At 35.2% G+C, this 12,147-nt stretch overlaps 2 protein-coding genes across 5 annotated transcripts in view; both read right to left on the minus strand.

Annotated features, from left to right (window-relative positions):
* Window positions 1-1,361: 1,361 nt before the first annotated feature.
* On the minus strand, window positions 1,362-8,700 carry LOC107467700 (uncharacterized). 4 transcript variants are annotated; one of them, XM_016086865.3, is made up of 14 exons: window positions 7,984-8,700; window positions 7,671-7,890; window positions 7,493-7,593; window positions 6,796-6,917; window positions 6,619-6,710; window positions 6,059-6,164; window positions 5,166-5,320; window positions 4,136-4,263; window positions 3,750-3,871; window positions 3,316-3,413; window positions 2,939-3,204; window positions 2,722-2,814; window positions 2,085-2,448; window positions 1,362-2,001 (listed from the first exon to the last, which is right to left on the minus strand). In XM_016086865.3, the coding sequence occupies exons 1-14, from the start codon at window positions 8,408-8,410 to the stop codon at window positions 1,956-1,958; spliced, it is 2,340 nt and encodes a 779-aa protein (XP_015942351.1). In that variant the 5' UTR covers window positions 8,411-8,700; the 3' UTR covers window positions 1,362-1,955. The 4 variants fall into 4 exon arrangements, with proteins under 4 accessions (XP_015942351.1, XP_015942353.1, XP_015942352.1 ...); XM_016086867.3 differs by having other exon boundaries at window positions 7,671-7,912; window positions 7,984-8,123; XM_016086866.3 differs by having other exon boundaries at window positions 7,980-8,119.
* Window positions 8,701-9,885: 1,185 nt separating this feature from the next.
* The window catches only part of LOC107467620 (transcription factor bHLH128), a gene marked incomplete in the record, with an annotated part of 3,039 nt that continues 777 nt past the window's right edge, over window positions 9,886-12,147 (minus strand). The window contains 5 exon segments of the mRNA XM_052254429.1: window positions 9,886-10,048; window positions 11,004-11,069; window positions 11,339-11,470; window positions 11,562-11,756; window positions 12,086-12,147. Of these exon segments, the coding sequence (XP_052110389.1) occupies window positions 9,947-10,048; window positions 11,004-11,069; window positions 11,339-11,470; window positions 11,562-11,756; window positions 12,086-12,147 (557 nt within the window).

Genomic DNA, 12,147 nt, shown 5'->3' on the forward strand with positions numbered 1-12,147 from the left:
TATTATTGGTAGCAAAAGGTGTAGATAATGTGGCAGAAATCAAAAGGGAAGGGGTAAAGGAAAGAAAATGCAGGAGCCAGGAGGGGGTACCAGGTACCTAATAATAATCTAATAGAGACTAGAGAGAGTAGAGGGACAAGCCAGCAAGTGGCAACCTTATCCAAGTACTGTCCTGATGTCCCCTTTCTGTGTCTTTTCTCTTTCAAGTGAAATAAAAAAAAAACAATAAAAATAATTGTATAATAAAAATTACATTTAACGAGATCAATTTAAAAAAGAAATAATTGAAAGATTAATTCCCAGTAAATACTAAATAGACAATAGAGCATCAGCTCCGGATGAGGACGTAAGTACACTTGTTATTTATTATATTATATTATCGCTAAGTGTTTACTTGGTACCGGCGGCTACCGTTCATTTCATGTTTAAATGTTAGTAATAGAAATGATAGGTCAAGATCTTTTAAAATAAGAAAATTGATAAAATGAATAATTAATTATTTTAAAATTAGGATAATAGAATATATAAAAATTATAAAATTAATAATGATTAACTTTTTTATATAATTATTTTATTATTTTTTTTAAATTTTAGAAGATTTAAATTCTAGAATAATGATAGCCTAATAGATTGGGGCATAAGGCCCCAATACGTAACTGATAGCTCCTAGCTAACGCATATTGACTTGACCAAAAACAACACAACAAACTGCCCTCAATGTGTGTTTTGTGTGTTCCGTTTTTCCTCAAAAATCTAATCATGCACGCATCCATCATCATATCATTGCATTAGATATTGCAGAGTGGACCAACACAAGATAAATGGTTACAGTAAGCAAGATGCATTAATTGTTACCATCTTTTTTTCTTTAATTTATTGCATACGGAATAATACTCTATAAGGAGAAAACAACAAGCTAATGAAACCAGGCATGTCCTTACCTTTTAAGCCTCTAGATGTTGCTACTTGCCTTCCGAAAATTGATGAAAGTCAATCAACAACCTATAACTAAACACCTAAAACTCATATATGCAATGCATTCACAGGGGTTAAATTTTGTAAAACAGTATATCAAAACATAAATTATGTCAACACTAGTATTACGTTCTATCTTACTACTTACTACTACAATCTTATGCAAATTTAAAAATAGTTGCTACTTAATATGATAACCATCAATCCATCATGGTATGCCTTCAAAAAAAAAAATTCAAGATCTGATTGAGACAATAAGTAAGTTATTACACGGCAACATCACATACTCTGGGAACAATATCATATATTAGATCGAATTTCTCGTCAATTTTAAGCTTGCATTCCATTTAAAATTATATAGCATCCTTGAAGATGAAGCAACAAACTAGCAAGCACTTTTGGTGACACTTTTTCCATCAAATCATCTAAAAGACACTTAATCATTCTTACTCGGTCTAAACTCTCAAGGTTGCCTCATTGTGTAGTTAACAAAAGATATAACAATAATGCAAATAATAATGATCCAATATAGAGTCATTCAATGTTCTAAATACTTTTGTAACAAAAAATAAATAAAAAAGAAAAAAAAAGAAAACTAGCTTCCCTACTATATATATAAACTTTGTTCTATTTCCGGGGAGATGAGAGAAAGAAAGAGAGAAATTGGTTCCACTATTCTATGGCAAAATCACATGGTAACGTGTGTAGTAAAAGCAGATCATGTTGGCACATTTTGAAAGTATAAAGCTGCAGTAACTTTTGAAGTATGGTGTTGAATTATAATGGTATTTTCTTCTCAACACAGTCCTCCAATTATGTTATTGAAGAGCGAACTTGTCAAGATTGAATGCTTATTCTCTGTTATAAATCTTAATCGCAATTGTAAGCAAAACTATAAGAAACCTGGATCCAAAAAATAATCCCGTTGAGACTCAGTGTTAATGGCAGAGCGAGAACCAGATGATGTGAGGTTGGTTCCATTAATCATCTACAGATTTCATTAACTTTTTCAACGCATCATGACATCTGAAAACAAAAGTGTCACAGTTAAGTTCTTTACTATATTGTAAGAAGAAATGATTAAAGGACGGGATTGTAATTTGCCATACCTCCAGGGGAGATGGTCAAGGAACATGGATGGTGAAACAATAATATCTTTGAAGTTCTCTCTGTTTGCTAAGTAAGCTTTATAAGATCTTCCTGAACCCCCAATTCGCCATGGCTTAATTGAAGTTTGAGGTTTATTCTGTACAGGTATAATATGAATGACAAGTCCTGGCAGATACATTTCCGGGGGATCACTATCAGAATGCGATTTAGAACTTGGAACAGTGTCTATAAACTGAGTCACTGGATCATCAACTGAACTTGCATCTGTAGCAAAAGGATTTGTAAGTTCAGCATTATCAATTTCAACAATATGGTCCTTTCCCTTGGTGTCAGCCCAGAGTGTATATTCTCCACACTCATTGCCTGATATATAACAGAATGCAGTTAGCTTAACAATATAAGCAATCACCACCAAGCCAATAAACATAATAACTTGAGAGGGAAAAAAAAAAAAGATATTTGTACATACATAGCTGACATTATTGAGAAAAAAATGTGAGTAGAAGGTGAGAAATGAAGGGGAACATTTTTGGAAAAAAAAAATTAGGTAACTTTTACAAATAAAGTGAAGGAATCCATAGCATGTTTATAAAGGGAATACTCAAATAACACTCCTAGTATAAAATGATTTGCCACCTTCTTCAGAGTCAAAAGGATTTGCATATTGGCAATGCTCAGCTGCAACAGCACACTCCCTTTTGGGTTTCTCGGCGTCTTGTTTCTTACTACCTGCTACAGCAGAAATCTGAGAAAAAGTACCCTTCACCAACCTAGTTTGATGAATCATGAACGTAACACATTATTTCTATCACTCATAATAGAAGCAGCTATATTCATATAAAAGAGAAGACACCTCTTTCGTCAGTCTCAAACTGGCTTTTGCAGATTTGATGCTTTAGATTTTCCTGAACATTGGACCCTGAATAATAATCAGGTTGATCCTCTGCCTCAGATTTATTTCTCTGATAGTTGCTTACATTCAGAAACCGATGGGCAAGCCTGAAAATCATGGCACTATCTGCTTTAGGATCTTGCGACAGTGATGTGATTGCAGCTGCCCTTAGCCTCATAACAGATCCGATTGAAAGGCGTGATGAAAACTCATTTCCATATATAATGCTGCATCATAAAGAACGAAACCAAACCAGCAAACAAACTGAAAATGTCACCAAAAGGAATCAACCACCACCAAACTAGTGGATCAATTTCAATTTTTACTAGTACAAATACCTTGTTATAAATTCTGAGCAAGCATTTGCCACAACAAAATCCACACATGGGAGTGGCCCAAATGAATAAACATGCAGGTTAGGGTATCGACTATAAAGCTGTTGAAAAGATCAAGAATCTATTTAAAAATATAATCAAATGCTTAGACCATGTAATGGGATAAGAAAAAAGCAACTAAGCATTTACCTCTTTCATCCTAATTAAGGGCACATGTTAATAAAAACCTATTTATATTTAATGAACTACAATTTTTAACTCTCATGTAACTCAGTTTCTCTAAATCTTCATATAGGTCCATCCAACATAAAAGTATTTAATTTACCGAAATTACATTTCAACCAAGTTACATAAATCTGAATATAATCAGGCTTATATCTACTGAAAAAGAAAAATATAAAGCAAGGTCTCATCCTTTTGAGTCAGAAGTGCTATACTTGCAATCCAAGTAATGCTGCTATAGCGCCCCCAAGCGAATGCCCAACTATGCGAATGTTATACCCATAGCACTCACAACCAACTCCAAGTAATTGAGAAAGAAGCCCATAAGATTCAGTGCCTGCATTGCCGTTTAGTAAGAAAGTCAAATGTTTAGACGCTAACTACATGGATTAGATACACCAAAATATTCTATCATAAAGAGACAATCAAATATCCAAAATAAATATGATTAGAATTTTATTTTGGGAGTTAATCATTCTACTTAATTAGTAACCATCCAGGGGTGACAATTTCACTCCCACAATAGCCAAAGTGTTTCTCATAGAAAATCAGGAAAGAGGAAGACAAATCAAATAGACGAAGAACCCAGAGCATTTCTTACTGTGTATATCAGCATTTCCTTCAATCTGCATAAAAAGCTCACGTGCAGCCTCCACTATACCAGAATGTGCATGATGTGGGAAAGATGAAGTAACAATTTTCTTTATATTGGAAGGAATGTGGCTGCAGCTGCAAACAGGAACATAAATATTGAAATGAGGAACCAAAAGTGTGTGAATTTGTAAGAGATTCAGATCATTGCATGTTTGAAATGAAACTGTTATGGCATATAGAAGAGAAACTACAGAAATGAAATAAAGAACTAAATATGGATGTCCTAGATCATTGTGTAAGGCAACATTGATAGTAACACAGCATAACATATCATAAATTGGATCCTGCATTAAGTGAAAAAGCAGCGTAATTACATCAAAACCATGTTTCTGATATGATTTTTTATAATACCAGAGAATATGCAGTGGACATGCACTTACAGATTTATTGGTTGTGTTAGCGCATTGTTCACCAAAATTAAGAACACTGACTAGACAAGAAAAGGTTGTTATCAAAATTGGGCACTTTTTGGGTGCTCAAAATATTATTATCTCTGTGCTACCATAAGCTATCCACATTAAATCTACATTCTGAGGGTACCAGGCATTGATAAATCAAGCAAGTTGTCATAAAAAGCAGTTACAAAGAAAGTATTTCTCAACTATAACAAGAATTCTTTCATCACTTCCAGAGGAAAGACTTGAGCAAACTCTAATATTGTACAGTAGCTATGCTATGTAATCAGATTTCTGATTAGTGGGTTGACTATCTATTTACAATAGCAAAGCAATAAATATTAGACTGTGTTTTCCATGTTTTCACTTTAAATGAGAACTGTGTGTGTAACTGATTTAATGCATTATATTCTTCAGAACACATTAGTATGTCAATGTGATTATAGGCTTTACCAACTATAATGTGTCAGAACAAGACAACTCATGAATCTTATAAATGAGCAACTTTTTTCTTCCCCTCTTGTGCACTATATCTGCTTGTGCATGTGTGCAGAGATGAGAAAGAGGGAAACTGGAATATACTTAGTCAAACCAGCCAAGTCTTTTGTAGAAAGGGTGCATTCCTTGCATAACCCATCAGTTATTAGGTCCTCAGGAGTTTCAGTTCCACGTATAGTAATTACTACAGTCCTCAGATGATGCAGAACCACAATAAAGTATGCAGCTTGACACTTGAACTGACATGAGTATCAAAGAAAAAGCAACACTCTTATAAATATAGGCTAAACCAATACGAACAAAAATGTTAACAACAAATTACACAAATTGGGTATGCCTTTTGTTTCATCCTGAATGCATGCTCACATTTAAATTACAAGACATACAATCATCATATATATGGTGATTAATTCAAATGAAATACAGCAGCAGTAACTTCGGTCAGTCAGTTTGCATTGTATCATTATATGTAAAAAGCCGCCTGAATGAGGTAATATTTTATGCTCCTGCATAATTCTAAAGTGCCTAGTTCACTCATTATGTTCAAATTTATCAAAGAGAAAGTCTAGGGAGCCAGCACTTTTATTAAAATTTGGCCAGCACTTAACCAGCAAAAGAAAAGTGAGTAATTCCATACCATTAGATGTAATATCACACCATTAAAAACATTAATGATGGCTAATTGATGGTTACAAATCACAAAAACTACTGGCCCCCTAGCACTCCTCAATATCAAATTATTATATCAAAAGTATAATCCAGTTTTCAAAGAAACAATAAATCTTAGAAATGAGATAGACTAGCCTAACAAGCAAGCTTTCCTAAATTCAGGTAGTAGAACAGTGATCAAGTCTGAATTGTAAAGGCACTCTTGATAAGCCTGTGTCTCTAATAGGGACTTGGATAGTACAGTATGCCAAAGTCTCTAATAGTTAGCAACTCATGTAGAGCACATAAGAAAAGTTAAATTCTCTAACCTGGCTGACTCGCCCTTGTCTGAGCACTTCTGGAGGCAAATTAACATACTTTAAAAATGCTGCTGCATGACCTCGCCACCAGTTATCGCCCTCCAATACGGGTCGGCTAATAAGTTCACATTGTTGAAAATGAATACGATTAAAAGAAAAGAAATACGTTCATTCAATCTATATATAATAGACTTACTACAAGACAAATGACAGAAGAATCTTTCTAAAATAATGCAAATAAATTAAAGCTCTCCAGTGGTGTTGTATGTCGTAGATGCGTAATATATGTTTCCGAGTACATAAGTACCGGTGACCGCGTTGACCAAAAAGGTATAAGTTTCCAACCAGCAACCATATGTTACAAAGTTGCCAGGAATTTCAGTTAATACACGGTAATATTGAACATCTGACAAAGTAACATGAATTGCATGACCAACGAGATAAAATCTGTTCGCTACAAATCCATGCATAAGAAAATATGAAAGAATTTCATACCAAACTCAATAAATCATTAGTTACAAGGAATTCAATTATGCACAAATAAAATTGAATATCCAACAAAATCCCACCTATTGCGTGACCAAGGAGATAAAATCCCTTGTCTATAGAGCCATGCACATGGAAATAGGAAAGGATTTCGTCCCAAATCAAGCAATGGACCCTGCATCATTGAGCATGAGATAAATCTTCAACACAAATTAGTAAAAATAAACTATTAGTTAGAAATAAGTTCTCTAGCTCAATACTGTATATGCAGCTTCAGCAAATTTATGAAGAGCCGCAGCCTCCCTCATTTTCGCCTCTGGTGGTTCTATGGCATCTTCATAGGATTCTGAAGAGTTCTCTTGGCTTTGAAGTAATGTTAAACCTAAACAGCAAAAGACTTAACGTGATACACTACAAATGTCTAACATTAGGACACAGCTAAATTGGGGCGGTCTTTAATCCAAACAAAAAGCGAGTAAGGTCATTAACGTAATAGCATTCAATATATCATCTATCTTAAAATGACCCACTAAGGCACTAACACAAATACAGAAATACTACTGTTTGAATAATAGTATAAGTCTTGTAATAGCTATATCACTCAACTAGATGTACTCAACTAAATGTTCTACTGATTCCACTAATAAACAAAATCACAAAAGGCACTATAGCTATTATATTGATAAGGTACATTTGTTGACTCATCCAATACACTGATAAAGAGGAAAAAGAAAATTTAATAAACCACTAAACAAGTGAGTGGCCTTCCAGTCCTTATTGTCTAAAAACTGAATTTAAAATCATTGCTTCTTTGTTTCATGATGATATTACATCCACCTTATTTAACATAGCTAGTTAAGCTACTGCTGAAATCAGCTAATAGGATAATGTTGCAGAACGAATACCAACAAACAATGCAAACATGACAAGTTCTTATAGAGTGAAATTTGAACAAACCTGCCAAGAGTTCCATATGGCCAGTTCCCGTAGCTCGATAAGCAACAAGATCGCCTAGTAATCGTGCCACTGAATAGACCTCATCCTCTTCCAATGCACTCCTACAATTCGGAAAGGTTAGAATTAAGATATAATGAGTAACTTTACAAGTAAACAAAAGCACAGGGGAGGTTCATACAAGTATTTAACCCGGCCGAGACAACACAAGGTTTCGCGAATGCCATTGTCGAATACCTCCCTATAATGGCATTTCCAAGCATCATCTTGTGATTCATAGAAAGATCTCCATCTGAGAACATCAGATCCTGCAAAACACTGCAGTACGGCGACAAAACTCACCATGATCATGAAGAAAGAGAGCAGCCTCTGCTTCCACAACTGCGATTTCCATTCCATCGCTGCATTACGAAAATTGCATGACTGTATGAACGGTAAGGAAAATTCAGTTGATAGAAACGTGAGAATGTAAGGAAAAGAAGGAACTCACCTACCTAAAGGACAAGCAGAATCGGTGGATAAATAGGCAGGAGACTTGATTAAGAGGTAACCGGCGCAGACGAACTGAATCACGGTGAAGACGGATGTGCAGCGACTCCACCAAAGCCATTTCTTGTACTTTTCGCGGCGATGGAGGCGGAGAAGAGAGTCGGTGGAGGCGTCGGAGGGGGAGTTGAGGATGAATTGCGCGGCGACCTGTTGGGCGAGGGCGGTGCGGAGCATGAGTAAGAGGCGGAGGAGGGCGGCGATGGAGACGATGGCGAAAGGAGGGAGGAAACGGGGGCGGCAGAGGGAGTGGATTTGGAAGATGAGGTAGGCACCAATGAGGAGGATAAAGAAGTTGCAGAGTCCTAAGAGGAGGCTCAAGCCTCTCATCTTGCTCGCACCTTTCAATGTCTTCGTCGTCGTCGTCATCATCATCGTCGTCGTCGGACGCAGAAGAGTAACGATGGCTGGAATTCTGTTCTGCCTCTGCAGCACCTCCCGGCGTCGCTCACTCAACGTCTCCTACTCTCCTATTCATACTCTGATGCCAAAGCTGACGTGTATCATAAAACGACTCGTTCTCGCTTAATGGCGTATCGCAAATCCGGAAGAGAAAACACTTGAAAAGAGTTTAGCGCCTTAGCGGCACTTTATCCTAAATGTCTCTTCCTATGATATGTATGATATGAAGTCAATTTATTTAAGAATTAATAATTATCATCTATACAGAGACATTTTGACGTCAGAAGAAAATATATGTACACAAGAAATTATATTTCTAATGCCGTCTTTTATTTAATAATTTCTTTTATGCTTAAGTGAATATTTAATAAAAGAAAATACATAAATACAAGAAAGTATCATAAAATACCTTGTAGTTTTTAAATTTAAGCCCAAAATTATTAGTAGACTAAACTTATGATTACAAATACAAGTACTTATGTTCCTAATCAGTGAATCAAACTATAGCGCGACAGATAATTTCTTTATAATTCATCCCGTCCGAGCTTCAAATCCAGTTTCGATAGCACACAAATTAATCATCGAGTGTATCAGCCAAACCCAAACAAGAACAGAAATCTTCAATGTCAGCTTCACAGTCTCAATTCTTGAGGAAAAAGAAAAAGCGTTTCCTAGACTAACAGATTACAAACATACACTATGTACAACTGTAGAATTGATAATCTACAATCATTCTATTCCTGTATTATTCACTTCATTAGGAAGGTACAAAATCTGTTTCATTCTATCCCATCAAAACCTTTTTAATTTAGAAAACCAGGGGTATTATCAATGAACTAATGTATCAATTCATTATAAGAAGCATTTCAAGTATAGAATAGAATCATGAGTGATTTTAGCCATTGATCTCAATCATAATATATATAGTTGAGATCAATGGCTAAAACCAACTTTATGATTGAGACCAAGGCTAAAACTATTGGAATACCTGATTCCCTGGTGCATTTGAAATGTTTCCTTCTTTATATTACATATCAGACTGTTAACTCTATACCATTCAGTGCTGAATCCCTCATCTTTGTGGGTCAATGATGTTTTCCACTTTAATTATACTTTATTACTTTTCATATCATAGCTCAGGTGACAAGCAATGAATGGTAGAGAGCAACAAAAGCTTTTATGCACTAGATGGAATCTGATTCTAACAGTAGTATACATGGAGAAATATTTATATGTGAGCAAGAAGTGTAGGATTAACTTAGTCTAAAGTCTAAACACATTATATATGCACCTAAGAATAAGTAATTTCTTAATCTATGTTCTTTTGTCAAAAGTGACACTAAAAAGTGAAAGGAAGAGTGGAAGACTATGTTTTTAATTAACGTCCAAAAGCTATGTACTAGCCTATCAAGGAAGGTATTAAATTTCTAAGAATACACAATATTGTATTCCTATTTCCCATGAAGCTTTTTTTAATATATCAGTTAATATCTGGAGACAATATGTGCTTTATACAGTGAACACTAATATATTTTTACGCACCTGGACTTGAGTTTGAAGACCTTTAATATGTTGAACTGCCAAATCTAGCATGTCTGCATAGCTTGTTTGCTACAATGACATTTTTAAACAAAATTAAGCCACCTGTAACGTGTACTTTACACAACGATCTGACATAAAAATTATGTGGTATTAACATAGGTTGATTAACCTGATTCAATTAAGGGAAGAGATTCATCTATGAGACATAAGGATTTTAGAAATACCGGTTTCATTGTATGAGGCATGTACTGCGACAATTGAGATTAAGAATGAAAACCATATATAAATTACACAAAACCTACTCTGTAATTACAAACTGATGTAATGTTGTAACAACCACCAAGGAACTATAGGAGTTGGATGCATTCTAATGTGTCCTTAAAACATAAGATAGTCCAACCACAGAAAATATAAGAAGATTAAGCATGTGCTCTGAAAATTTGAAATTCATTGGTAAGGAAAGCAATGGTGTTCTAAACCAAACGAGACTTGGCATTCCTAACATCACTATTTAATTAGGTAGAAACCATGAGAAAATAGGCAAGAAAAATGAAGAGAAGTGTGTTATTCACAACCCCAAGACTGATATCAATGTGATATCAGCTTAGGAAGAAAATAAAAATACAGCTACAGCAGAAAATGGAAGAAACCAAAATGGAGCACTAAGCAGCTCCATCCACCTATTTCCAGAACGAAAGCCTGAATATAATCTAAATAGAGTTGGTTACAATAGGTGTCCTCCCACTACTCTAATTCTCAATGTCTATTTTCACATTTTCCCTTTCTTCTATGCACTCTAACCAAGTTTCTAACAAATTTTGCCAGTTAACATGTCTGTTGGAGATTTAGTAGTTTATCTTTAAACAAGAAACAGATATGCTGATATGCAGCATCTCTGTATTTTAAGTTATGTTAGTATTGCTTTGTAGTCTGACAATAAAAAAGATACTCCTTAAGACATAGTCACTCATCTAAGGATGCAGCAAGTAAAAAATAACATGGTTAAGCAAGAAATCACCATTACCTTATCCATATTGGGTACAAGTTCCTGCAGTTTCTTCAGCTTACCGCTTATTCTAGTTCTTCTCTCCTGGAAATATGGAATTACGTTATTAGAGAACTGGAGAATTAAAAACACATTTATCTGATATAAATAACCTATCAAGTTCAACAGATGACATTTGGTATACTTGATGTACAAGATCACAAACCAGAATAGAAATTGGATCTAAAAGGGGAAGGAAAAACACTAAAAGCTAAATAGAAAAGCGTGGGTAATGTTTTAGCTACTGGGGTATCGACTGTTTTGTTTCCCTTGAGAATATTTCATGCGAGGAACAAGAAGTGTAATTAACTGACCCGTTCTGCAATGCTGCGAGGGTGAGTGGCACAGCCTCGCTTAGCACGGATTTTACAAGGGACAGAGTCTTCAGGAATGTGCATTAGCTTCTCCATTGTTGCCATTTCAAGAGCAGTTTGTGGCAGACTATACTGAAAGGGGCAATGAACGAATATTGTGAAGAGCAAAGTGAAGCAGCTAATAGCAAATGATAGAAAAAGGAAGAAAGGAAGGCGTTAGTACCTGAGAGTCTAAGGCAGTGAGACAATTTAGGATGTCACCGTCAATATTTTTGGAGCGTTTGGAGGGCGGGGCGGAGAAGACAATGGAGCTGGAGTTGGAGTTAGAGTTGTCCCAGCAGTGGTCCATTGCATAAGCACGCTCAGAAGTGGATGCATCCACCACAACACTCTCGCTTACCTCTGATATCTGAGAGAGAGAGTTCAACAATATTAACGTATATTTTCCCAATCATATTCATTCTCTAGTCCTATGTTAATGTAATAATTGACAAACCTAACAACAATAATAACTATGATCCAATTCACTGTTTTCCCAATTGTCTATGTTCAAATTTCAACATCTCATATAATCTACATTCTATACTCAAATATGCAGAGGATTTTTGCAGTTTGATTAATTAATTAAATAATTAATGATTAATTCCTTTTTATAGTAAAAGTATAAATTATGTACGGAAGCCAAATAAGGAAATCAAAACCGTTCATAGAGCGAAGAATAATATCAGAAACTAATAATAACTCCTAAATACTTTCGGTACCAGCATTGTCAGCAAGGTGGGAGAGGAAGCCGGCGGGGGAGCTTCTCT

Source organism: Arachis duranensis, chromosome 9 (genome assembly GCF_000817695.3).
Source record: "Arachis duranensis cultivar V14167 chromosome 9, aradu.V14167.gnm2.J7QH, whole genome shotgun sequence".
In the NCBI taxonomy this organism is placed as follows: Eukaryota; Viridiplantae; Streptophyta; class Magnoliopsida; order Fabales; family Fabaceae; genus Arachis; species Arachis duranensis.

Coding starts and splice junctions, on each gene's coding strand:
- LOC107467700 (XM_016086865.3), bottom strand. CDS start 8,410: ATGATGATGACGACGACGACGAAGACATTGAAAGGTGCGAGCAAGATG. Junction 6,711..6,795: donor TTGCTGAAGCTGCATATACA/GTATTGAGCTAG, acceptor TCAATGATGCAG/GGTCCATTGCTTGATTTGGG. Junction 6,165..6,618: donor TCTCCTTGGTCACGCAATAG/GTGGGATTTTGT, acceptor TGAACTTATTAG/CCGACCCGTATTGGAGGGCG.